Raw genomic sequence first — 25,820 nt, 5'->3', positions numbered from 1 at the left:
GATGAAAATAAGTTCAGAATTGTGAGAAATAAACTCACAATTGCGAGTTATAAAGTCGGAATGGCTAAAAATAAACTTGCAATTGCGAGATATAAAGTCCAATTCTGAGGGGGAAAAAGACTGACTTTTAAATTGCGAGTTTATACCTCACAATTATGACTTCATAACTCGCTAAAAGTTTATATCACGCAATTCTGACCTTCCACAGTATAGAGTATTGGTTCATGTCCAAATAAAAATTTTAATGTAAATAATAATAGTACAATCAGAAAGATTTACAAGTCATTTTAACATCTATTTCTGTTTGAATTGCTATTCTGACTTCAGTTCTTATTACGCAGTGATTTGAGGGAGCAATTATTCTTACTGACCCATTTATGTGCTTAAATTAACTTGTGACATATTTAATTTGATAACTTTATTGATAATGTGACCATAAATTACAAATTCGCTCCCACAACTTATTAATTTGTGACCGTACATCATATATATGATTCACGTAAAACAAGGGAACAAATTAATAAGTTGTGGGAACGAATTCTAAATTTGTGGCTCTGTACATATGTATTCAATGTGTAAGGGAAATACTGTATCTTCTTAATAGATTTATAGATATTTATAACTAGATTTTTAAAAGATTTTTCCATTTTCTTTATCTAGGAAACTCGTTGTTTGTCATTGACCCTGATATATTCTCGCTTCAAAGTATTTCATAAAGTGGAGGGGACGAAATCTGCCATGGCAAAATGTCCCACCGTAAATGAAGCCCGTGTTTGTGTGTGAATTTGTCTTTGTATGAGTTTTCTCTAACTCAATACACCTCTCTTCTCAAAGGTACATGGAGTTCTTTCCCATACCATCTAATGTCAGCACAGATTTCCTGTTTGAGAAAAGTGCAAATTACTTTCCTTCTGAGGAGACGCCCAAACGAGCCGCTGCCCTCCTGCCTAAAGCCAAGATCCTTACTCTGCTGATCAACCCTTCAGACAGGGCGTACAGCTGGTACCAGGTACGACACTGACCAATAGCACAGCAACGACTAGTAGAATTGTGTGGGTGGATTAAAGAGAAAGCTTGTACAGTAAATGAAAGTCATGTTTACATTTACAAGAATGTGATTATGTACACTACTGTTCAAAAGTTTGGGCTCTGTGTTTAAAAAAAAAAAATTAATCAAATGTGATTAAAATCAAACGTGACTGTAAATACAATTATAATGTTACAGAAGATTTATATTTCAAATGCTAAAAGGCCAGCTTTGCCGTCATAGGAATAAATTACATTTTAAAATATATTAATAGAAAATAGTTAATACTAAATTGTAATAATATTTCACTGTGTTTCGATCAGATAATTGCAGCCTTGGTGAGCATAAGAGACTTTCAAAAACATAAAAAACTCTTACCAACCCCAATCTTTTCAATGGTAATATAGGCCAGTGGTCAGACTTTTGGGTCATGTAAACGCATGTCCAGACAAAAATCATTCTGCTTTTCAATATCGGCAGCTGTGAAAAGTCAAGCTGTCAAACAAATACATCAGAATACATAAAACATGAATGTGATAGGTACGTGAGAATGGTTATTTTATTATTTTAAATATGCTATTATGTTATATTCATAGTAATATTCAAAAATATGAACATAAATCGGAAAGTCATTTGCATGTAAACTTGAGGAGAGTGAGATTTTTCCAATAGAAACGGGTTAACTTGAGTTGTAAAAACAAAACTTGTTGAGTTGAGCTTAAACAATTACATGTACAGGTACTCATTACTTCTCCAGACCTATAGAGGTTTGATATTTACTTTAGTACACCCTTTCAGTCTTTTAGTGTAAAGTAGTATGTATGTATACAGTATATATCCATGAAATCACTCAGGGTTTGTGTATCCGTGCTTGGTGGATGTACATAGGAACCAATCATGCACATGTTCATGTGTGATATTGTGGAGAGATTGAATATGTGTAAGTGTGAGTGAGAACATCACCGGGTGTAAACGCGAGTTTGAGATTGTGTGAGGTAGAAATGTCATCAACAGCATGCACAGGAGGGCACAGCTTGAAGCTGCTACACTGCACACCACACGCACATGAAAAGAAAAGCATTGCAATCTCATATCCTGTATTAAAGATTAAATACCATTTAAGCCCTGCACATTATCTCGCTTATTACATGGCTGCTTAACAAATAAATATTATTTTGAGTTCATTTGATTATCTTACTTGCAGATCATCTTCAGATGAGGAAAGAAATAGACCATTCTAATGTTAACAATAATTGGCCCAACAACAATATTGCAATTATACAAAAGTATTTGACCAATTTGCAAATGATGACCAGTCATAATCAGAATAAATACTGATATTTAAGTCATTGTGTAGTTGGTTTTGGTTTTTAAAGTAGTTTTAATCTCACTGGCAGCATCAGAGGGCTCATGAAGACCCAGCAGCATTGCAGTTCAGTTTCTATGAGGTCATTTCAGCAGACCAGCTCGCTCCACCTGAGCTGCGCTCTCTCCAAAACCGCTGTCTCGTACCTGGACTCTACGCCACACACCTGGAGAGATGGCTCACACACTACCCTCCAAACCAGGTAACACACATCTGGACCAACCCTTGCTGAGTTCAGGACTTTTATTGGACATTTTTCCTGAATCCTCTACTTCTGTCTGTCTCTCTCTCTCTCTTCCTGTAGCTAATGATTATTGATGGACAGCAACTGAGGAATGACCCAGCTAAAGTGATGGACGAGCTTCAGAAATTTCTGGGTGTCACTCCTTATTACAACTACTCCCAGGCACTCACGTAAGGCTCACACACATAAACACACACCATATGTTTTATTTCAAGTGCGGACATCCCAGTGATTTTCACATTTGCATACCGGTAATCACAATTACTATATACTAACTTTAACCCCAAGCCTGAACTTTTCTAATTGTAATCTTTTATTTTTATTTTTAAAGGAATTCTCTTATGCTCTCCAAGACTGCTTTTATTTGCTATATACAGTTAAAAAAATAAAATAATATTAAAATATTATTACAATTTAAATTAACTTTTCTACTTTAATTTATTTTGAAGTAATTTTTCCTGTGATGGCAAAGCTGAATTTTAAGCAGCAATTACTCCAGTCTTCAGTGTCACATGATCCTTCAGAAATCATTAAAATCTGCTAATTTGGTGCTCAATAAATATTTCTTATTATTTGCAATGTCTTTACTGACACTTTTGATCAATTTAATTCATGCTTGCTGAATAAAAGTATTAATTTCTTTAAAAAAAAAAAAAACACTCCAAACTTTTGAATGGTAGTGAACAAAATTAAAATCTCAAACTGTATATAATGCACAGGAAATGCAAACGCGAAAATGTTAATCTCGAATAATTTAATGATAAAATTAATTTCCCCACACGTTATGGATGTAATCTTAAATGTGTAAAGATATGTTAGCCACTGGCCTGCAGTCCTCCACTGGTGTTGGCATTACCATTTCAATCAATGAGTTTCACTCATTGGTAATGTTACACTTGTTGAATTTGTTGAACACTAAACATTAATGAAACGGTTATAATGTCCAATTAAATAAATTCATTTGCATTGTTGTTGTTTTTTCATTGTTAAGTGTAATTGAATAAATTGCGAGCATTACAAATAAACAATTACTTTATGCAGCTGTGTGATGTAGGTCCAGACAATGTCGGGGGTTTTTTTAGGTTTTATTATCTCTCTGGGAACATTTGCTCCCCACTTGGATATGCAAACGAGACCATACACATACTTACTGTACGCACACAGATGGACACAGGCTCATCCAGAGATACGATACAGGAGCAAGCCTGCCATCCATGCTGTCCCTAGTCCCATGTGTTTAAGAATCAGCTGATAAAATGAGTTGACAGATCCGTGTTCTCAGCAGTTGATGCCTGTATAATCTATACAGAGTCTGAATGAGATTAATTGTGATAATTTGGCTGTAGCCATTAGCACCGCATGAGAGGAAGAGGATTAACTTCATCTGGCCTCTCCAATTAAAAACAGCTCATTAGGCATCTGACACTTTCTCTGTGGTAAATTGCTCTTAAAGTGTCATGTACATTCTCACAATTCTGAAAACATAATAGGAGTAAGTGAGGAGAGGAGGGAATGGTGTGTATGTGCGCAATGCAACAATTTGCAAAAGTGTCATTCATTGTCAAGCAATGCTTTCTAAATGGCTGAAAAAGCACCTGTCAGAGGATGAGGCCACGCCTTCTCATGAATAATATTTCAAAATTCACACGTTCAGGCATGTTTGAACTGTAAGCAAGATCCAACTCTTGCTGCGAACACACACTACAAGCCGTGGACACACACACCTGGAGCAGTGGGCAGCCATTTACTGCGGCACCTCAGTTGTTTTGTGCCAGTATTGAGAATCAAACCAGTGACCTTTGGGTTACAAGTCTGACTCTCTAACCATTAGGCCACGTTTTGGACTTTTATAAAAGTCTAAAAGAAAACAATTTGCACAACAGAACACCATGTGTGTACACATATGTGAAATATTCCTCACATTAAACCACACAATTAATATGATTTTTCACAGAGTGAAATTAAAGGCAAGTATTTATTTATTTTTATTAGAAATGTGAAATACATGGTTATAAAAAAGGTAGAATGTGCCAAAAATATATCTTTAAAAATAGAAATACCTGGCCAGTGAGAAATGTTTTTGGCGGATACATTTTCTTTGTCCACCCACCATTAGCAAGTGTGGTAAAATGTTAATTTTGAACCATGTGCATAAATCATATTGTATTTTAACATATTTAATGAAATTACATTTACTCGTTTCAACGTTGGAAGAGAAAAATATGTCAAAAGTCCCTAAATAAAAAGCCTTTCCTTTAAAGTAATGCATACCATAATTGTCTTGAAGAATATTAGTATGTCCTGAACCATAAGGACCTAAAATTAAAGAAAAGAAAGAAAGAAAAATAGTCGTTGCTTGTGATTACGCATTGTGATCAATGGTATTATCAATACGACTGATATAAGAGGCCGAAATATTAAACTCAGTATTACCTGAGTCATGTGTAGTCTTTTTCAGTCCTCTCTCTCTCTCTCTCTCTCTCTCTCTCTCTCTCTCTCTCTCTCTCTCTCTCTCTCTCTCTCTCTCTCTCTCTCTCTCTCTCTCTCTCTCTCTCTCTCTCTCTCTCTCTCTCTCTCTCTCTCTCGTGTGTGTGTGTGTGTGTGTGTGTGTGTGTGTGTGTGTGTGTGTGTGTGTGTGTGTGTGTGTGTGTGTGTGTGTGTGTGTGTGTGTGTGTGTGTGTGTGTGTGTGTGTGTGTGTGTGTGTGTGTGTGTGTGTGTGTGTGTGTGTGTGAGTCTCTGCATGTGTTCTCTACCACAGACAGCTCCATCAATCTTTGCCTTTTATTAATGACCTCCCTGTGTTTGAGTCTCTCTCACTTCATCTCTCCACACATCTCCTTTCATTCTCTCTCCCATCATGCCTGTTTCTTCTTTTTCTTGTTTTCTGTCACTTTCATTTACTATCACTTCTTTCTGTGGCTTTGCTTTCCTCATTTCATATTTTGTTTCAGTCTCTGTCTTTCAACAATCATCCTCTGCTTTTCATTCGTCTCATGTCATATATCACTCCCTCTGCCTTCATCTCTTTTATCTGTGTCTCTTGGTTACTTTTGGCCTTGTTGAATTTTAAAATAAACTCTCTTAAAACATACTTTTCACACTCACTGGTTTAATTTGTCCACTAAGAATGTGCAACAGTTAATGTACAAGCATTATAGAAGAGTTCTGTCATTTCCCCCAAACTAATGAATCTCCACCACATCTCATAATATGTATTGTGTTTCATAACATTCTTTGATGGAAATTAATATTTAAAAAATATATATTTTGGAAAATGTAAAAGCCAACATTTTATTTATCCTAAATACACACAATTAAATAACATTTGCACAATGTTGCATATCAAAATATATGGGAAACAAACAATGGGTCTCATTCTCTAATAATTGTGTGGATTATTACATATTTCGAACATTTTCGAATATTTAGAACTTCTCACAAAAAATCTCTGCATAATTCACAATCACAAGACGTGTGTACGCGCATGATTTTTTTTTTTCTTAATCTCGTTCTAATGTTAGTGAATTTATAGTATTTTAAATAAGCGGCACGAGGTTAGTTATTTGCATAAAACACACCCATCTCCATATAAGGGTTTTCCACACAAGCTTTCCTTTACAGCCTTTCGTCAGTCTCGTCAACACTCGCCAGATCCTCGAGAGAGCAATGCCAGTGTGTCATTCTCGAAACCTGTTCAAACACCATAAACACCTTTATTCATCATTTTTTTATAAAATAATAATATAAATATAATTAATAGTTGTGTTAAGATGAAATAGGACTTCTTAACACGATTATAAGGCAGCACAGAGAAAGTGCTTTTTTGTGCGCGTTTTCAATTGTTCCTAAAAAATTTTGCACATTTAGAATACATTTTATTACGAACATTTTTGGCGCATCATGATTTGTTCTTGAAACCATTCATATTTAGATTTCACGCACAAATTTGTACATACACATATGCTTGGTGAATGAGACCCCAATGTTCCCAATACTTTATGTAATCATTAATGTGTACAGATATTTTAGCCACTGGCCTGCAGTCCTCCACTGCTGATTGTTAATTCCATCAGTCGAAGAATCCAAATGATGTTTGTCTGGTTATTTTTAAATTAATTATCCATAAAGAATCTACATTTACTGAATAATGCACACTCTCCCAAATCAGCTCTGATGGCATAATTTGACAAAATTACATATGATTTTATATAGGCATTTAAATACCATGCTTTTACCTTGCTAAAAAATAGAGCATGGTAAAAAGTTTCATAAAGCGAAAAAAAAATCTCTTAGTTTTAAAATACATTAATCCCCGGGGATATAAAAGTGCCCGAAGTTTGGAGAAAAGGACTTATATTTTCTTTATTCTCTTTGTATTTTCTGGGACTGAAACTAAACAAAGAATATCTGAGCACATTTTTGAGCAACAAAAAAGGAAAATGAGTAAGTGAGACCAAAAAAAAAGAGAGAGAGAGAGAGAGAGAGAGAAAGACAGGCGAAGAGTGAGAGAGTGAAACAAAAATACATTGCGCCAAGTGTGACTTGCAGTTCATGTTTTAAAGTAACACTCTGCTTACTGCTTTGTCAAAGAATACACACACATATTTTATATCGCATTTTGCTGAGAGCTGTTAGAGATTGCTGATGTGTTTCTGAATGCTTATCAAACCAGACCATGTGGGTTACAGCAGACATCTGTCAGTCAGACCGCTGTTTGTGTGTGAGGGGACACACGTTCTGGAGTTTTCCAGATTTTCTCCATTGCCGAGTGTGAGAAAGAAATAACAGCAATATGCACAGTACATATTTCAATGAATGTGCGAATTAGAAATGAGTTTTTGAGGAAAGATGTCTCTAAGATTGTAAAGAGTTCTCTATCTGTTGACAGGTTTGATCCTCAGAAGGGCTTTTGGTGTCAGCTGTTGGAAGGGGGCAGGACTAAGTGTTTGGGGAAGAGCAAAGGCCGCAAGTATCCACCCATGGACTCTGAGGTAACACCTAACAACAGTAAACTCTGAGCAAAATGGAGCCTTTCATTTTTAATGATTAGAGCTGCATTATAGAGGCATGCTATCGTTGAGTAATATGGGTCATAGAGAGAGAGAGAGAGAGAGAGAGAGAGAGAGAGAGAGAGAGAGAGAGAACTCACTCTGACCTCTGACTGTTCAATTTTGCAACAGCTAACATGTCTGAAGCACATGTACTAAATAACTGAAACCAACTGAATATCTCTCACTCCCCTTCATATTTACAGTGACAAAACTTACGTTCACCCACCTCATGTCATTCTAAACCTGTACGACTTTCTAGAACACAAAAGAAGATAGTTCGAGGAATGTTTCAACTGTTTTTTTTTCCCATACAGTGAAAGTCAGTAGAGTCCAAAACAACACTGGACCCCATTGACTTTCATTGTATGGACAAAACTTCTCAACACATCTTTCTTTGTGTTTCACAGAAGAACAAAAGTCAAAGGTTTGGAATGACATGAGGATTAGTAAATAATGACAGTTTTAATTTTGTGATCTCTTTAAGAACATTATACATATTAAGAACATGGTTCATATTGTACATATTATTTGGACTTGCCTTTGTGCACGGAAACTCACGTAAATGGGGCTGAGTGAGCAGGTGGTTCATCAAGTGTGGATAAATCAGCCGGTAGGTTGCTCTTCTGAAGGATGGGTCCGGGTTGAGAGGAGGTGCTGGTGGACGGGAGATAAGACGTTATGGGGTAATCAGTTGACGTGTTTGTACTGTCGACATCATCGAGTGTAGTTTCAGGCTCTATTCTTGTTTTTGTTTTTGAATAGTTAATCAAGATATCTGTTTCGACATGCTCTCCTCGTGTGTGTTGAATATTAGTCTATAGTTCACTAGTAGCGAATGTAAACTCATCTTCCTCTCCCCACAACAATCTGTGATTGGCTAAAACAGTACTACTAGCCTATTGGTTGGCTAAAACAGTTTTTCTCCACTAAAATAATGATTTATTTATGAAACTTGATATTCAACAAAAAATATAGCCTAAATTCATGTTTTTGAGCAATTGTTGTCATGTAGCCTATGTGATTTTTTTTTCTCCTTATACACAAATACACAAATATTTTGTGTCTCATTTGATTGGGTGGACTAGCCATCAGTCGGAGTAGGCGAAGCTACCTTACTCTGTTTATGGATATTACATGGCACACACAAGCGAAAAACATATGCAAGCAATTTACCGGTAATTTGGAAATGGTCCTGTTCACACCTAATCTCTAAACGGTCATTTAGCAGTAATTTAACAGTAAAGACTGTATTTGTGAAAGGTGCTATCATAGTATAACACAGCATATGTTCGCTACAGATGCGTGCCAAACCATAAGACCCGTATGTAAAATGTGTCCCGTTTCACCCCTATATTCTAAACCAAGTCTGTAGCTGCTCTGCTCACTAAAAAATATTTTCTGTTCACTCTTGTCTTCTCTTTTTTCAGTCACGAGCGTTCCTCTCCAGATTCTACAGGGATCAGAACATTGAATTATCTAAGCTGCTGCACAGACTGGGTCAGCCGCTACCAGCCTGGCTCCGAGAGGAACTACAGAAGGTCAGGTAGCCCTAACCAAACCACCGCTCCTCAAGGTTCAACCCTCAAAGGAAACCAGACACTTGAACAGTACTCGATGCCACCTACCTGAAAGCTCGCGAAGCAAAGGTCAAAAATTCAACTCACCAATCATTGGTGCCTCTGGAAATCCAAACAAAGCAGTATGATGTGTCCATGGCAACATGACATTTTTGTTGCAAAAGGTCAGATTTTGTCAGTGAGATAAGGTGATGTAACTGTGACCCCTGAACTTCAGATGCAACCAAACAGAGACTGCATAAAGACTGCGTAACTGAAAATGTAAACCTCCACAGACTTCCTCTTATATTTACTGTCCCCCCATCAGACACTGGATATAAAGGTATGGCTTTAGATTTTATACGTCATCAAGAAATTTAGAACTGCACAACCACTGTTCATATCCTCACTCTTGCAAATATATCAGTCAATCAAAGTGAAGATGCAAAATGTTAAGAATCAATATGGAAAAATAAAGAGCACAGTCAAGTTTGCTGCGTCAGCTTTAAACTGGTCAATGGAGTGATGTCATTGTGATGTCAAAGTCTCAGTCCATGTCCCAGTTACTGTTGTTAGAAACAATGGCCTGAAGAGCGGATATCATTTCAGTCTTGTGTGTGTGTGTGTGTGTGTGTGTGTGTGTGTGTGTGTGTGTGTGTGTGTGTGTGTGTGTGTGTGTGTGTGTGTGTGTGTGTGTGTGTGTGTGTGTGTGTGTGTGTGTGTGCGTGTGAGTGTGTGTGTGTGTGTGTGTGTGCGTGTGTGTGTGTGTGTGTGCGTGTGCGTGTGCGTGTGTGTGTGTGTGTGCGTGTGAGTGCGCGCATGTGTGTCTAGGCATATGTCTGTAGCCAGGTAGCCTTAGCCCTGCCCACTGGACTGCAACTGGTTGGCTGATGAATTTGAAGTGTGACTTTTATTTTTTAAAACAATTTGCCTCAATACAGAGAGAAAGTGCTTTGAGAAATATGTAAATAACTATATATATTCAATAAACACTGGAGAGATTCATGTTTCCGTAAAACAGTCCTTGCAAAGTTCTGTCTCTATTTGTGCATGATATACCTGGAAAACATACATGAAATATGTATATTAGATATTATTTATCTATTATTTTAGATTTTAATTTTTATATATTTCTATATTACCTATATTAGGTATGCTCAACCATAAAGGTGCCCTTTCAAAGAAACATACTCCAGGGACTTACAATTGTCTGAGACATCTTAGGCAATTCATTTTTGTTGTTGGTGTTGTTTTGTTTTTATAACAAAACCTTTTTGTGCTAGGCTATATAGTGATCTTGTTTTTAATAAAATACCTCCCTCTAGTGGTCACATAATGGGACCCTCACAATCACTTTTTAGGCCTGGTAAACCCAGTCAACCAACAAATTAGGTAGGTCATGACATTTACAACTGAGGTTACGGTTAAGATCTTGATGTTGTGTAATTTTTTTTTATTAATGTCATCTAAGTCTTCTTACTGTACTTTACTCGGGCAGAGATAGTAGATGTAGCGTCTGTGTCCCTCAGCTGGATCATCTGCTCTCCGATCACACCTGTGTATCGAAACTAATCAGGTTGGATTATACCATGTTGAAGGATATGGAAATTTATAGGCTACCTACTTCATACTTAGAAATTGTATTAGCCTACTCTGAATCCGATACATACATACATAGAAATGTAGCCTATCGGATAAAAAAAAGAAGAAGCTTTTGCCGTATTCAGTTCGCAAATTAATCTTTTTATCAATTCAGTCTCTTTAAATCTGTACTTTTTTGTGAAAATCTTTTTCAATCTGTCAAACGCGAATGCAACGGTCAAACGTACTGGGGATTATTCTGAGACACAGAGCTCGAGGGAGAATTACAGATTCCACCGTTAGAGCTGTCGTCACTGGGATTGGAGCATCTCTTCATGAGCGCGGGATACATGGGTACCTGGCTTAACGTGCACACTCTGGAGTTATAGCGGCCCATATAGATTAGTACTGGGCGGGCTTAGCATTAGGGACCCCCAGGGGACCTCGTGAAGCTGGAAGTAGGGCACTGGCTGCAAGGTTGGTTGGTGGGCAGCAGGGGGCGCCCTAAATCCAAGCCATTTTTTTGTTTGTTTCCAAAAATAGACTCACTCTTTACATCACCTACACCAGAGGTCTCCAACCCTGCTCCTGAAGAGCTACCGTCCTGCAGATCTCAACACACACCTGAACCAGATAATCAAGGTGTCTCGGGTTACTGATACTGTTACTACAGGCAGCTGTGTAGCAGGGTTAGAACTGAAGTCTACAGGATCGTATCTCTCCAGGAGCAGGGTTGGAGATCCCTGACCTACACTCTTTGCACTTTACATTATTATACATGTCACATACAACAAAGTACCACGGTATTACCAATGTGTTTTGTACATGAATCAGATGAACCATGTAAATATCATGATACACGAATTACAGTATCATTATGTACCATGGTATTACCCTATGATACAATGCACTATAGTACTACCACAGTATTTTTTGTGAGGGGTAATAAACAATCTTCATCATATAGTTGCAGCGTATGCTTATATTAGTGTATTTCTTTGTTGTTGTGTCAGAGTAATACCCATATAGACATTATCATAAATTAAATGATTATTAATATGGTCAAGAACTGATTTTGCCTAATGAGAAGTTTGGCTATTAGGCTACTACCAGTTTATATAGTGATAATGATACTTCTACTTCAGAAAGGGAAAAGGTCTCAATTACATTGGTTATTTCTGATTGGTTATTTAATAATACTGTGAATTACTGGATATATATCATGTACGTGCATGTGCTTGGAAGATCAGAAGGCTATACGTTTATGAGGTAAAGCATCATAAAACTGTGGAATATAGCCTAGGCTATACATAAAACATTGTAAGTTAAGTTTAATTTATAGAGTTCAAATTTAGGCCACAGGACAGCGCTGTAACACTGCTCTCTATGTCAATCACTGAACCTCTCTCTCTCTCTCTCTCTCTGTGAGCTGTTTGGATTGTCACATGCCAGAACAATGTCACTAGATAAAGAGTCATAGAGAAACAACTCTCCCTCCTGCCTAGAACTGCAGAGGTCTCATACGTATCAGATTTACATTTACTGTATTTGTACTTTTGGCAGGACTCTTGAATTTTATTTTCATTCAGATTTACTTTCATTCAGTGAATCAATATGAATGAATGCTAACAAATAATCTGCATGTCTGAAAATTAATTTCAGCATTTCCCATCATACAGTAAACTTGTCTCCATAGAGATTAGTTTAAAGGAAGAGTGTATTAGAAATGCAGTGTCAACGTGCACACACACACACACACGGATCCTGTAGGTACATTGTAACTCATGTAAACAAAGGGCTTTCTGAAAAGACTGTCCTAACACTGCACTGTCATGTCTGTACACACTGATTTAGACCCGTGTGAACAAAAACACAGAAAGCTGGACTTGCTAAAAGTGTAGCTTGACTGTGTATTTAGAAAACCTAAAGCCAACGATGGTTAGAAACGTCCTCAAATACAAGATAAGGCTGTGCGTTCACACTAACACACACAATGTACTGTATGTTGGCAGTGGCACACATTTTTTTATACATACTTGTCCTAAAATCTCAGTCAGATCATTTTTAGATTTCCCTCAAACTAAATGTTCCAGTTGCTGACAGTTCTTTGACAGTAAGGCACTATATTATTCCATCAAGTATTCCAACAACAAATGTTTAATGCTCCAAACTGAGGTTGTCAGACAATTGTATATCTAAAGTTTTTCATGATTTTAAGTTGACACATGACTTGACACTATTTTTAGGCAAGAATAAGCACCGTGCCACAAGTTCCGAAATATTTATAATGGCAATATTAAGCACTACTGTGTTATTGACCCTGGGTGAACAATTCATAGCATAGTTAATTAACACGATATTACAATATGACTGACTCGTATAAGAAAAACATGAAATTTACAAAAGTCTAAACTGCAACACCATAGTTTGTGCAAAATAACAGCTTGTGGTTGATCAGAGGTTCTCTCTTTTTTAACAATAATAACAACAATAATGGATTGCGTTAAAAAAGGGGCGTAGTCTGTTGCAAGACTACATTCATAAATCATGCTCATGGAAGTCACAGAAAATGAATGCTAACATGAAATGCTCCACATCACAACACTAAAACAAGGAGGTATAAACAGCTTTGCATTGCACATAATTCCCATATCCCACAGATCTCTGGCTTCTGGAAGTGAGTGTGGCACTGCAAAAATATTAAGCAAATGATGTCCTCATGTTGAAATATGGCAAGGCTCAGTCCAATTATCATAAACATCTGATCTATAAAACATGATGTCATGGTTCCTGTGGAGGATTATGATGTCATCTAATGTGCTGATGAGGTGATGTGGTCTGATACTTAGCAATGGCATGGTAACCGCATCCCAGGAGTTTAGAATTACCATACATTTCTTGGCAGGATATCCACCATCTTCTCAGTTCAGCATTAAAGCCTGATGTGATTTCAAGCCATTGGAACATTCTTCAGTCCGCGATGTATCAAATTGTAACATTACTTGTCCCATTTTACATGTTCAAATATCTGTTTCTCAATGGCGTAGATCATACAGTCACATAGATACAGGTTAATTTCTCCTTTTAAGGATTAATAATTTCATACTCACAATAATGTGGTCTCTTCAACCTAGAAGTGCTTTCATTAAAAAAAAAAAAAAAAAGGATGAAGACCTGAAATGATGTAAATTTAAGACCACCAAATGCATCGCTATCAAGACAGGCCTTTACAACTTCTGCAAATACAGATTTTTTTTTATATCTTTCTTAAAAATATCTAACCATCCTTAAAACAAGATACATTTAGTGTTAATTTAACAAATAAAAAGAGTTGTTGTCTTGTTTTAACCCTTAAACGCATACCTCGGGTCTTTAGCGACCCGGGACGTCACTCACTACCTTCCCCATCATTCATATTTTCAAGTTAGACATCAACCTTCTTGGTATTCCCCAATCAATTCATTATAAACAATATAACAAGAAAAAATTATTTAAAAAAGTGTCTGTTTTCTTCGCTAGCGACCCGAGGTATGTAATACTAGTGTAAGTATTTTTTTTCTGCGCAACAATCGAGTCTGATGACTCTGCAAGTGCATTTCACCTTTATTCCTCAAGGTGGCGATGACACAGTAATGCTGTGAGCGATAAAAATATTGATTTTGAAGACGTTAATGAGCACTGTAGTTTTAAGAATATGTTTGAGATGGCGAATAAGATCCAGATGTTGAATGTACTGGGGAAATGAGCTCTGACGATGACAGTATCGCTATCGCTATTGTATTTGCTATTTAAATGTCAAGAGCTTTATACTATTGCGGCAGGTAGAGATCCATCCGTGTTAGATATAGATCCGGGTCACTAAAGCCCTGAATATGTAATAATGATTGGCGAAACATTCATGCATTTAAGGGTTAAATGCTCACAAACTTGAAGATGTATGCCTAAAATACAACAAAATGAGCAATGATGTAAGAAAATAATTCAGGATGTATTCTCTGAAATCAAGTCTTAATCTAATCTTTTCTTAAAATAAAAAATACAAATGTATTGATAAATTGTTTCTCTAAATTCATTCAGGATGTTTAGATATTTTTACTGGACAGCAAAAATACTAATTAAGACCATGTTTGTTTTGTTTTGCAGTGTAATTTCAGAGCAAAGTTCAAGTTTTGTTATGACTATACTGACGCCAGGCACTACGTAATTGACATTTAAGACTTATTTGTAATACTAGACTTAATTTCAGCTAGTTAACTTCAACCAGTTAAAAAATTGTTTTCAACTATTATCTAAAAATGTGCTTAATTTTTCTGCCCGCGTAATCAGAACGTCTGTTATTAGTTGATTGAAATTTCCATCGGGTCCTACTGGCCAATGACCTTCTTAATCCAGGGCACGAAGGCGGAGACTTTGGTGTAGACGCCGGGAGCGTCTTGCAGCCGACAGGCGTGACCCCAGGATGTGACCCCATACACAACCCAACTTCCACTCGGCCTCTCACACACCAACGGACCTCCGCTATCTCCACGACAACTGTCCACGCGCCGGTCGTCTTGAGAGGAGCCGGCACACAGCATGCGCTTGGTGAACTGGTCCGAATAGCGCTGCTCACACTGACGCTTGCTCAGAACAGAAATCGAGGCCTGCTGAAGAGTTTTTGAATATGCACGGCCTGAGAAAAGAAAAGAAAAGAGGGGGGGGAAAGTCCCAACAGGTCAGAAAGTCCTCCATTCTTTAAACTTGAAGTCTGGAAGTGATCAGACTTAACTGTTCACGTATGCAATGGAGTGTGCAGTCACTTTTCTGATCACACACTTCATCCATCCCACTTTAGAATTCTGTTAAGTCCACTTACTGAGGGAAGACTACTCAAAGACTCCACAGGTGATTTACAACACAACGTGGCCATTAGAATGAAGCCCCGCCATCAGCACGTCACATGATCATCTGTAGATGCTTGACACTGACGATTTAATTACACGCTGTAGTTCCTTGATGACTTCCTCATGTTCAGTGTCAGCCTCTGATTACAGATCTGTCATGTCTGTCTTTTTTTGATGAGACTAGACAGCTGGGAAGGTGTGGCCAGAAAAGAAATGCACTTAATTGTGCACTTAAATGAAATAAAAGGCCACTTTAAGTGTAGTTTACCCCAAAATGAAAAGTATCCCATAATTTACTCACCCTTAAGCCATCCTAGATGTATATGATTTTCTTTTTACAGACAAACACAATCGGAGTTAAATAAAAAAAAAGATCCTGGCTCTTTCAAGCTTTAAAATGGGAGTAAATGGTAACTTGGATTTTGAAGCCCAAAAAAGCACATCCATACATCATAAAAGTAATCCATTCAGCTCCAGGGGGTCAATGAAGGCCTTCTGAAGCAAAGTGGTGCAATTTTATAAGAAAAATATCCATATTTATAACTTTATAAACTATAATCACTGGCTTCCAGTGACGGCTGTACGTGAGTCTAGTTCCGGCGGAAAAGTGACCTCTGACCCGACGTAGGATGTAGGAGTAACGTATACTTAGACGCATCTCGCGGTTCAAACAAATAAGACTTAAGCTTCTCCGACCTTTCTCTTTAAAAATTCACGTTTAAGACTTCTATTTTATGACCGGTGTTTCGTTTTGCTCTATCCTCTGCGCTTCCTCGTTCGTCAATACGTCATGCGTCGGGTCAGCGGTCACTCTTACGCCAGAACTCCGAAAGCCAATGATTATAGTTTCTAATGTTCTAAATATGGTTATTTTTCTTACAAAAACACATCGATTTTCTTCAGAAGGCCTTCATTAACCCTCTGGAGCCAGATGGATTACTTTTATGAAGGATGTATGCGCTTGCTTGGGCTTCAAAATCCAAGTTACCATTCACTCCCATTATAAGAGCTAGGATTTTATTTATTTTTTTTCAATTGTGTTTGGCAGAAAGAAAAGAAATAGTATATAGACCTAGGATTGCTTGAAGGTGAATAAAGTATGGGATCATTTTCATTTTTGGGTGAATTAACCCTTAAAGGGTACACTTTAATGGCTATGTTTCTTAAAAGGTGCACTTTGTAATAATGTCAAATTAAAAGTTTTACTAATTCCCCACTAATTCCATTTAATATAAATTTAAACGGTAATACACTTTACTTAAACTGCAAGTATCATGCAATTAAGTGCTCAAAAACACCTACTGTACAGCGAGTTCACAAGAGCATAGCCTATTTACTATTTATTTTATAATAATGTTAAAAATCCCAACTAAAAATGTTTGTAAGAGTATATTATGTGTGTAGGTATCTGCAACTGATGCTAGCTGCTAATATTTTTGTTATCTCTCTGTCTCACTGGACATCTGGTTGCCGAAATTTACAAATGACATAATTTCACATCCCCATGATCCCACAGAACACTAATGCAGACTAATTTTGTGATTATGAAGATGTTAAAATGGTATTCACGTCATGTGCTCATTCATAAACCAGTGCTTACAAATACACTCACGCTAATATACAACCTTGTTTGCAAATACCACCAAGGTTACAAATAATTACTAAATGTTTGAGATGGATGATGCCTGATGTTTGCAGAAAAACAGATGTTATACTGATAAAATTATCTACATGTTAAGCAAACAGAAAATCAGAAACACAAAAACAGTTTGATCAAGTATTAGCAAGTTCCTACAAATGCTGACAAATGTTTAATTGTTTAAAAATTCCACACTTGTTGTATTGTTCAAGTTCAAGTGAAACAAGCTGTTTTCCATTCAAATCAGTGAACTTTTCACACCAAACAACTTTATAACATATGTTAGTTAGACATTCTATTGTAAAACGAATAATTCAGAATCTAAATTCTGAACAGTTGAGCCACGAACAAGAACACACCTATGACCTTAAAGGAATAGTTCACTCAAAAATAAATATTCTCTGCGTTTTCTCGATCCCCATTGACTTTCATTGTATGGACAGTAACAGTTGAAACATGTTTCAAAATATATTTTGTATGTTGCACATTAAAGAAGAAAAAAAGAGTTTGGAATTCAAAGAAGTGTGCTTTCGTTGAATGTGCACGTGTAGTGTACTTCAAACCTTAGTATATAGGTGTAACTATATATATATATATATATACACACACACCGGTATATATATATATATATATATATATATATATAATTTATTTATTTATTTTTAAGCGGTGGAAAAGCGGCTTTTGTTTTGAAAAACTTTAAAGTTTTGCCAAACTTACAGTACTATTAGCACATGTAAACCTCTTGATCATTTTAACTTTAGTGAGTTATTCAATATTACATTTAAAGTTAATATATTTTAAATGTACTAAGGGACCGTTCGGTATTTATGGAATGGGCCACCGGAGGAAAATAGGGGAGGGTCATGCCTTTTTATTCTTTGTTGAGGGGAGGGTCATCCAACTTTTTTTAGTCTAGGGGGAGGGTCACCCAACTTTTGTATTCATGAAAACAACAAACTTTCAAAGTGGCTTGTTTTGTGCATATTTTTCCATGTAGCTCTCTCAGTCTCGGTCCCCCCATAGCTAGCAGATGGGTCTGACCCATCAAAAATCAGACGCGAAAGATGGAAAGATCAAGTCCAGTTTGGCGCTGTTTGACAGTGCGCGCGCGCTCAGAAAAAGTGCATCATGTCAGAACAGAACGCCAATGAAATGTTTACCACGAGCAAATAATAAACTTATCGCATAAGGACAAGTATAAAACAACTGTTAGGCGATCATGTCTGAAAACAAACACAAATGACGCGTGCTACATTGGGGCTGTTTACACCTGGCCACTTCATGCGTTTTCTCAGATCGGATAGCTATCTGATTTATCAAAACGATTCCATTTACACCTGGTGTGGTCGCATAAATGCGTTTTTGCAAAACGGATTTAAATCCTATCTTCAATTCTTCAAATAGTTTGCACGTTGGCTCATCTGCAGTGATGCGTGTTGCAGTAGCGTCGTCATGTCTGGCTATAACATATAGCCTATAACACGTTCTCAGGTTTATTTTTATTTTATTGCATTTTTTGGGAGGAGTACAATTTACATGTGGTTTCAACAACCAGATGCATTTACACTTGTTCAGTTTTGTCTGGAATGTGGCCCAGACCTTCCCTGAAGTGGTTTGAGCGATCGGATTCAAATCCGTCTCGAATGCGTTTCGGAGGGCATTTATACCTGGTCTTTTCTAGGGCTGGGTACCGAGTCTCGATAGTTTTTAGGTATCGACCGAATTGCCTCGATACTATCGAATATCGAAAAATGGCATGTTGTTCGGTTCCAGATTTCGATACCGCGCACATAGCTACGAGACGCGCGCGCACGCACAAACTCGACGCGCATAACGCGAGGACACACACACAAACTCTCCACGCACATATTCATATGAGACGCGAGCACACACACACAAACTCTCCGCGTACATATTCATATGAGACGCGAGCACACACACACAAACTCTCCGCGTACATATTAATATGAGACGCGAGGACACACACATAATAGGCTACCTTAAAGATGTGGAAAAGTCGATCAAAAGTGTGGGTACATTTCTCCAGACTCGATGCCAACAGCGTGCGATGCAGTACTGCGGTAAAATAATTGCTGCAAAGACCGATAAATACGATGAAGACCTTGACAGTGCACGGAGTAAACATAAGAGCAGAAAGTTGCTCCGTCTTCGACTGGTAAATGAAGAGATACCTTGTTGATCACTCCAGTGTTTATATTGCAATAAATAATAACCTACTGACTGTACACTGCATGCCGTTCAAAAATGTGTTGGTTTACTTGGCTAGTCAGAATTTTTTTTCAGTAAGGATGCATTAAAGTTATCAAAGGTGACATTAAAACATGTGTAATGTTACAAAATATTTCGTTTTTAAATAAATGCTTTTCTTTTGAATTTTTTATTCATCAAAAAATCATGAAAAAATGTAGGCCTATCATAGTTTCCAAAATACTTTTAGGATACTTACTAATTAAATAATGTCAAATATAGTAAATGTATTGTTGCCATATACTAAATATTTGACTAGTCGCACGTTAATTTCTGCTTAAATACTGCATGCCCATTCTGCGCTCAAGCGCATGTATAATCTTGCCGCAAAAACAGGCTAATGATAATAAATATGTATTTAAAAATAACGATGCATTTTAATTGTTTATTAATAAACTCTTTTTTTCTAAATCAGTGTCCGCTGCAAACATGTCTCCATACATCTCCGCTGTAAAGTGCGCCTTTAAGAGAAATCAATCAATCAATCAATCATTTATTTATATAGCACATTTAAACACAACCGAGGTTGACCAAAGTGCTTCACAAGCAATCAAATAAACACAGTAGAACAAGTAAAACAGATACAGCATGCATATATAATACAAAAAATAAGAACAAGCGAGCAGTAATAATATAGCATCAAATAGTTATATAGTATTAAAAGCCATGGAGAATAAATGAGTCTTTAGCTGAGTTTTAAAAATGTAAATAGACGGGGCATGCCTAATAAACATCGGAAGGCTATTCCATAGCTTCGGGCCAGCGGCAGCAAAAGACCGATCGCCACGTTTTTTTAGTTTTACTTTAGGAACTGTTAGGAGGCCGTGGTCACCGGATCTCAGGTTTCTAGATGGTGTATAAGGAACCAAAAGTTCAGTTAAATATTGCGGTGCCAGATTATTCAAAGCTTTGTAAACAAATAATAAGATTTTAAACTCAATTCGGTACTTGACTGGTAGCCAGTGAAGGGACATTAAAACAGGTGTTATATGGTCAAACTTACGCTTCCCTGCAAGTAATCTAGCGGCTGCGTTCTGAACTTGCTGTAGGCGGGAGATAGATGCCTGAGTACTGCCATAGTACAATGAGTTGCAGTAATCAAGTCTACAGGTAATGAACGCATGAATGGCTATTTCTAAGTTATTTCTTGAGAGAATGGATTTTATTTTACTGAGAAGGCGGAGTTGATAAAAACATGATTTGACTACAGCAGAAATCTGTTTATCAAATTTTAAATTTGAATCAAATAAGAAGCCCAAGTTCCTAACGCACTTTGAGTTATAAGGGGTGAGAGGGCCGAGGTCAAGGTCATAATCGCAGTTATCCTTGGGGCCGAACAGAATAAACTCCGTTTTGTTTTCATTTAGATGAAGAAAATTGAGGGAAAGCCATGTCTTAAGATCATTCAGGCAGTCTAACAGTGGCTGAAGAGAAGAGTCATTATTGCATTGCAGGGGAAGGTAAAGTTGGGTGTCGTCACACCCAACGTGCGCACACCCAACGTGCGTCACACCCAACGTTTTCATGCAAAGATGCATGAAAGAAATGCATCTTTCATACGGATTACATCGATGATATTTGCTTTCGATTTGATTTTTTTCGTTTTTAAAAGTGGACATATCAAGCTTTATATAGATATTTTTTTCATATATTTGAGGCTAGTATGCTATATAGCCTACGATATGTTTCTGCTTTCTTTTTTTTTTTTTTTTTGACGCGCTACAGTTCACGGAGACCATGAAAGACCCTGATTGTTTTATTTTATTTTACGAAAGCAGAACGTTTTCTTGTTATTGTGAGTTTACACAAATAAAAGTATTGCGACTGATGCATTATTCTTTTCTGTATGGCCATAAATAGAGTATTTTAAGTTGTTTCCACTGTTGATCGCATCGGCGCCTCCATGTCATGCAGTGCGCGCTACACACTCCGCACACACACTTGGTTATGCGCCTAAGAACAGCGAACAAATATCTAGGTTAATGTTAGAGTGAGCGGCGATGCCAGTCGGATAATCCTCATGTTTAACAAATCAAATCATGCAGTTTCTACCTATCGCGAGTCAGCGCTGCGCCAGTTTGAAAAAGGCGGGTGTGCAGGAGTCTTTTAATGAACGTTTGGTGTAGGTCTAGGCATAGAGATATCTGAACATCTTTGCCAAGCGCAAACCAGTACAGAAGTAATAATCAATAAATGATCGGGGAGGGTCATGCCTTTTTTCACAATCATTTTGGAGGGTCATAGAAAAATTTATTGCTGGCGAAGGGAGGGTCAAGTCTTTTTTGACTATTGATCTCAAAACTCCTCCGGTGGCCCCTTAAATAAATAACGAACAGTCCCTAAATTACAACTTCTTCATTACAAGTCAACTGTAACAAATATATTTAAATACATGACATGCAAGTTTCAATAGAAATCACATTAAAGTATATTTTCGTTTACAATAAATGATTGTCAGTACATGAACCAGTACACTTTTCATATTTCAGACAATAGAAGTATGAATTTATGTCTAAATAAATGTTTTTTAAAAAGCAATATGTTAAATATAAGGCATTTTCCTTAGAAGAAAATCTTTTTCTATATACTTCTGCTCTAGTTTTTGAACTACCGGTACTCTAGCCTGGGAAAACCCAGACCACTTCCAGCAAATTTAGATTTGCTCTGCAAGTGGGTCTGGCAAAGAGCCCATTGAAACCCATTTCCAATCCGTCAAAATCGCGGCACCAATCAGAAACGTTGGGGCGGGCTTTACACGATGACGACAGAGCAGATACGGTGACGCAGATTTTGTACATTACAAAGATGGATGCCGCTGTGGAACATCACAACATCACTCGTTCGAATCAGCTATCCCGTCTGTTTCAAGCGATTTAAAATGGTCATTTTCGTTAGCACAAACAGAGAATTGCTGAGAGTCTCGAGATGTTTCTCCGTCGCTCTCCATACGTCATGACATTCATCGCTCTGATTGGTTTTAGATCTATCCGACGTCCGTTGGAGACGCCCCTGTGGAAATGAATTGTCTATGGAGCTTTGCCAGACCCTTACTCAGTTACAACTGAGAGTGGTCTGGGTTTTCCCAGGCTACCGGTACTCTGATTTACTCTTGAAATTCAGAACTGCGGCACTGCTGAAACGGCTTGTGTTAAATTCACCATTTTACTTAAAACTTTGACTTGTATTTCCTCCAGGAGTTTGTACATGCCTGTCAGTTGGTGAGAATGACACCGTGAGAGAGTGATTGTTTCACATGGAACAAAGACTGATATCTTACAGTGCGTGATCACCGCTGTCAGTTCTGCTTTCACACTCTCTGATCACATCTTATGCCTGTCAGCCTGTGCTATTCAATAGAGCCAAAAGCACATCTGTTTTACACACACAGCCTCAGTTCTTGTTCTAATTGTGCTCAAAGCATCCTTCATTTCAAGAATGTTTGTTCCGAATCAGATCAGCATCAATTTCTTTAGGTTTAAGGAAATATGTAGGGAGAGTGTGTAAATGCATAAATAAGTGTGTGTGTGTGTGTGTGTGTGTGTTTTATGGAATCTCCGACCTGTGTCTCCCCAGCCTGTGATGTAGCAGTTGCCGATGTCCTTTGGCACTTTTTCCCTCCGCACTGGCAGGCAGGCGGGCAGCACGAAACGGTTCAGCACGACACACTCGCCCGTGACACCCCTGTGAGCTCTGTGGCCAGACACACGCACCAGTGCCAGGTCGTAGTCATTACTGTCAGCATGGTAGCGCGGGTGAAGGACGATCTTCTCCACGGCGTATTCTTCCTCGTACTCTTCAGGAACCAAAGAGTGATAATCACCCACACGAACTTTATACAGCCCAGTGCTGTTACCGTATCTAAGAAAGGGCACACAACAGACCCGTAACTTACATATTGGTCAGACATCACGAATCAGCCTATAACCATGACCACAGAACTGAATCGATGCACACTATTTTGGTGAAAATATATATTTGTGATCGGTGAAAACTTTTTAATTAAGGTTACATACACTACTTTTCAAAAGATTTTTTTACAAAAGATTTATATTTCAAATATATGGTGTTCTTTTCCATTTTCTCTTTATCAAAGAATCCTGAACAAAAAAAAGATTTATCACAGTTTCCACCGAAATATTAAGCATTTCAGCATTGATAATAATAGGAAATGTTTCTTGAGCACCCGATCAGCACATTAGTATAATTTCTGAAGGACCATGTGACACTGAAAACTCAGCTTTGCCATCACAGGAATAAATTACATTTTAAAATATATTAATATAGAAAAGTGTTATTATTTCTGTTTTTACTGTATTATTTATCCCAAAAAAATGCAGCCTCGGTGAGCATAACTTATGCTCACCAAGGATGAATTTTGTTTGTAAAATTCTGAAAAATGATTTGTGCATGCTCATTCTTTATTTTTATATTTAGAATACCTTTTCCATCATCTAATGATCACTTAAAGTTAATAAAAACACTAAAAATGTAACACTCCTAAATATAATTTAATTTTCTATTTCTAATTCTATTTTTCATGCTGTACATTATACAATTGTAATGCCTAAATGCACTTAACATGTGGATATTGGGTTTAAGTGTTTTATTTTTCATTTATTTAGGTCATTTTATATTTAGTATAGGCCAATAACATTGGCTATACTATCATAACTTAAGGCAAAAAGTTAGTAATAAAATGACTAAAGAGATCGAGAGGGCATACAGACATGCAGGACACATTCAGCAAGACTGAACAACACAACTGAACAGAACACAGTAAATCATCAAACAAGTATACGGGACAGCACAGCAGCGTAATACATTATCACAGGATGATTTGTGACTTCTATATGCCACTCAAATAAGTCCTCAAATGACAAATCCGGTCCCTTCCTCTGGAACTTCATGTCAACCGATCTTATGGTCCCAAAGCCAAACCTTGAGCACTCACAAACACACACTTGCAAAACCACAGTCACAGTCGGTTGGTGAAAACCGATACATAGGAAGTTTTCTTTTTCCATAAACCCAACACCATGACATCACACTCACAAAGGTCTTTGCATGAAACAGAAAGTATCCTGTGCTTCCCAGTCTTTAATATACTATAAGGTTTTTTTCTTTATATATAATAATTACATATATAAAACAAAATAAGAAAAGTGTGAGATTGATTACAATTATTGTCTTCTATTGGCAGCCACAGTTGCATTTTTCTCCTCAGGCTTATATATATAACATAAGGGTGGGTAGTACAAACATACAATGCCTATTACTTTTACATAAATATTTTCCTTATATTGTGTATACGAGTAGGGAATAAACAGAATCAAGAGCTGTTGTTTGCACTGCAGTGGCTCTGTGTGAGTGCGTGTTTGTGCCCTCCTCTGCTTGTTAGTGATTGAAACCATTGGTGTGTAACGGAAATATATATGTGGTGCCAGAGAGAGAGACAGCAGTGTCCCGTTACACGGTCAGGTCTTTTCTGGAAAAAGGATCTGCCCTGTCCGGAATGACACTCTTGGTCTGGCAGGATCAGCACCACATTCTCAAAGTCTCTTCATGAGAGACACTCTGGAAAGGGCAGCGCTGAGCCTGACACGGTATATATTAAGCCTCTGATACTCACAATCAACATTAATCCTAACTGTTGTACTGATCTCAATTAGGTTATTATGAGGTTATTCTGTCTGAGACATGGCCAAGTGGGAAGTGCTCTGACATATTGCACTTGAACCCAACTTTGAATCTGGAAAATGTCTCAGTAACAACCCCCACCCACTCTCCCTATGTTTGTGGTCACATCTCCAGTGTCTTTCCTTATTAAACCTATAAATGGTAGTCTATTCTAAAATGTATTTATATAGGCTAAATGTTAGGAGGGGGGGTATGTATGTATATATATATATATATATATATATATATATATATATATATATATATATATATATATATATATATATTAGGGGTGGAGCCGAACCCGAATACGGTATTCGGAAAGGCACAAATAACGTGTTTTTTACAAATACTTATTTCGAACAAATACTTTAAAAAGTATTTGTATTCGGGAATAGGAAAAACTTTATATCAAAAAGTTGCGTTTCCACATGAGACCGCAGTGCATGCCCGGATGAGTGAGAGAGTGACGGACACAGCCTGCTCCACACAGCAACAGAGCGGGCTCGGCTGAGCGAAAAAAAC

At 37.4% G+C, this 25,820-nt stretch overlaps 2 protein-coding genes across 4 annotated transcripts in view; one reads left to right on the top strand and one right to left on the bottom strand.

The window, feature by feature from the left end:
- The window catches only part of ndst3 (N-deacetylase/N-sulfotransferase (heparan glucosaminyl) 3), a 165,599-nt gene extending 155,331 nt beyond the window's left edge, over positions 1–10,268 (top strand). The window contains exons 10-15 of one of the 3 annotated variants that reach the window (XR_013797959.1): positions 835–1,009; positions 2,425–2,595; positions 2,698–2,807; positions 7,527–7,629; positions 9,117–9,960; positions 10,058–10,268. Coding sequence is in view for 1 of the 3 variants with exons in the window: in XM_079615273.1 (XP_079471399.1) it covers positions 835–1,009; positions 2,425–2,595; positions 2,698–2,807; positions 7,527–7,629; positions 9,117–9,236 (679 nt within the window). In the remaining 2 variants the exon portion in view is untranslated. Of the gene's footprint in view, positions 1–834; positions 1,010–2,424; positions 2,596–2,697; positions 2,808–7,526; positions 7,630–9,116 lie in introns of all 3 variants that reach the window. The other 2 variants (XR_013797960.1, XM_079615273.1) reach the window with 2 other exon arrangements.
- Positions 10,269–12,965: 2,697 nt separating this feature from the next.
- The window catches only part of prss12 (serine protease 12), a 43,217-nt gene continuing 30,362 nt past the window's right edge, over positions 12,966–25,820 (bottom strand). Inside the window, exons 12-13 of the mRNA XM_079615274.1 lie at positions 23,179–23,477; positions 12,966–15,498 (exon numbers count right to left, since the gene is read on the bottom strand). Coding sequence (XP_079471400.1) covers positions 15,191–15,498; positions 23,179–23,477 — 607 coding nt within the window. The 3' untranslated portion in view covers positions 12,966–15,190. The remainder of the gene's footprint in view (positions 15,499–23,178; positions 23,478–25,820) is intronic.

Source organism: Phoxinus phoxinus (assembly GCF_949152265.1).
Source record: "Phoxinus phoxinus genome assembly, chromosome: 6".
Lineage (NCBI taxonomy): Eukaryota > Metazoa > Chordata > Actinopteri > Cypriniformes > Leuciscidae > Phoxinus > Phoxinus phoxinus.
This window is presented reverse-complemented; position numbering and strand designations above follow the sequence as displayed.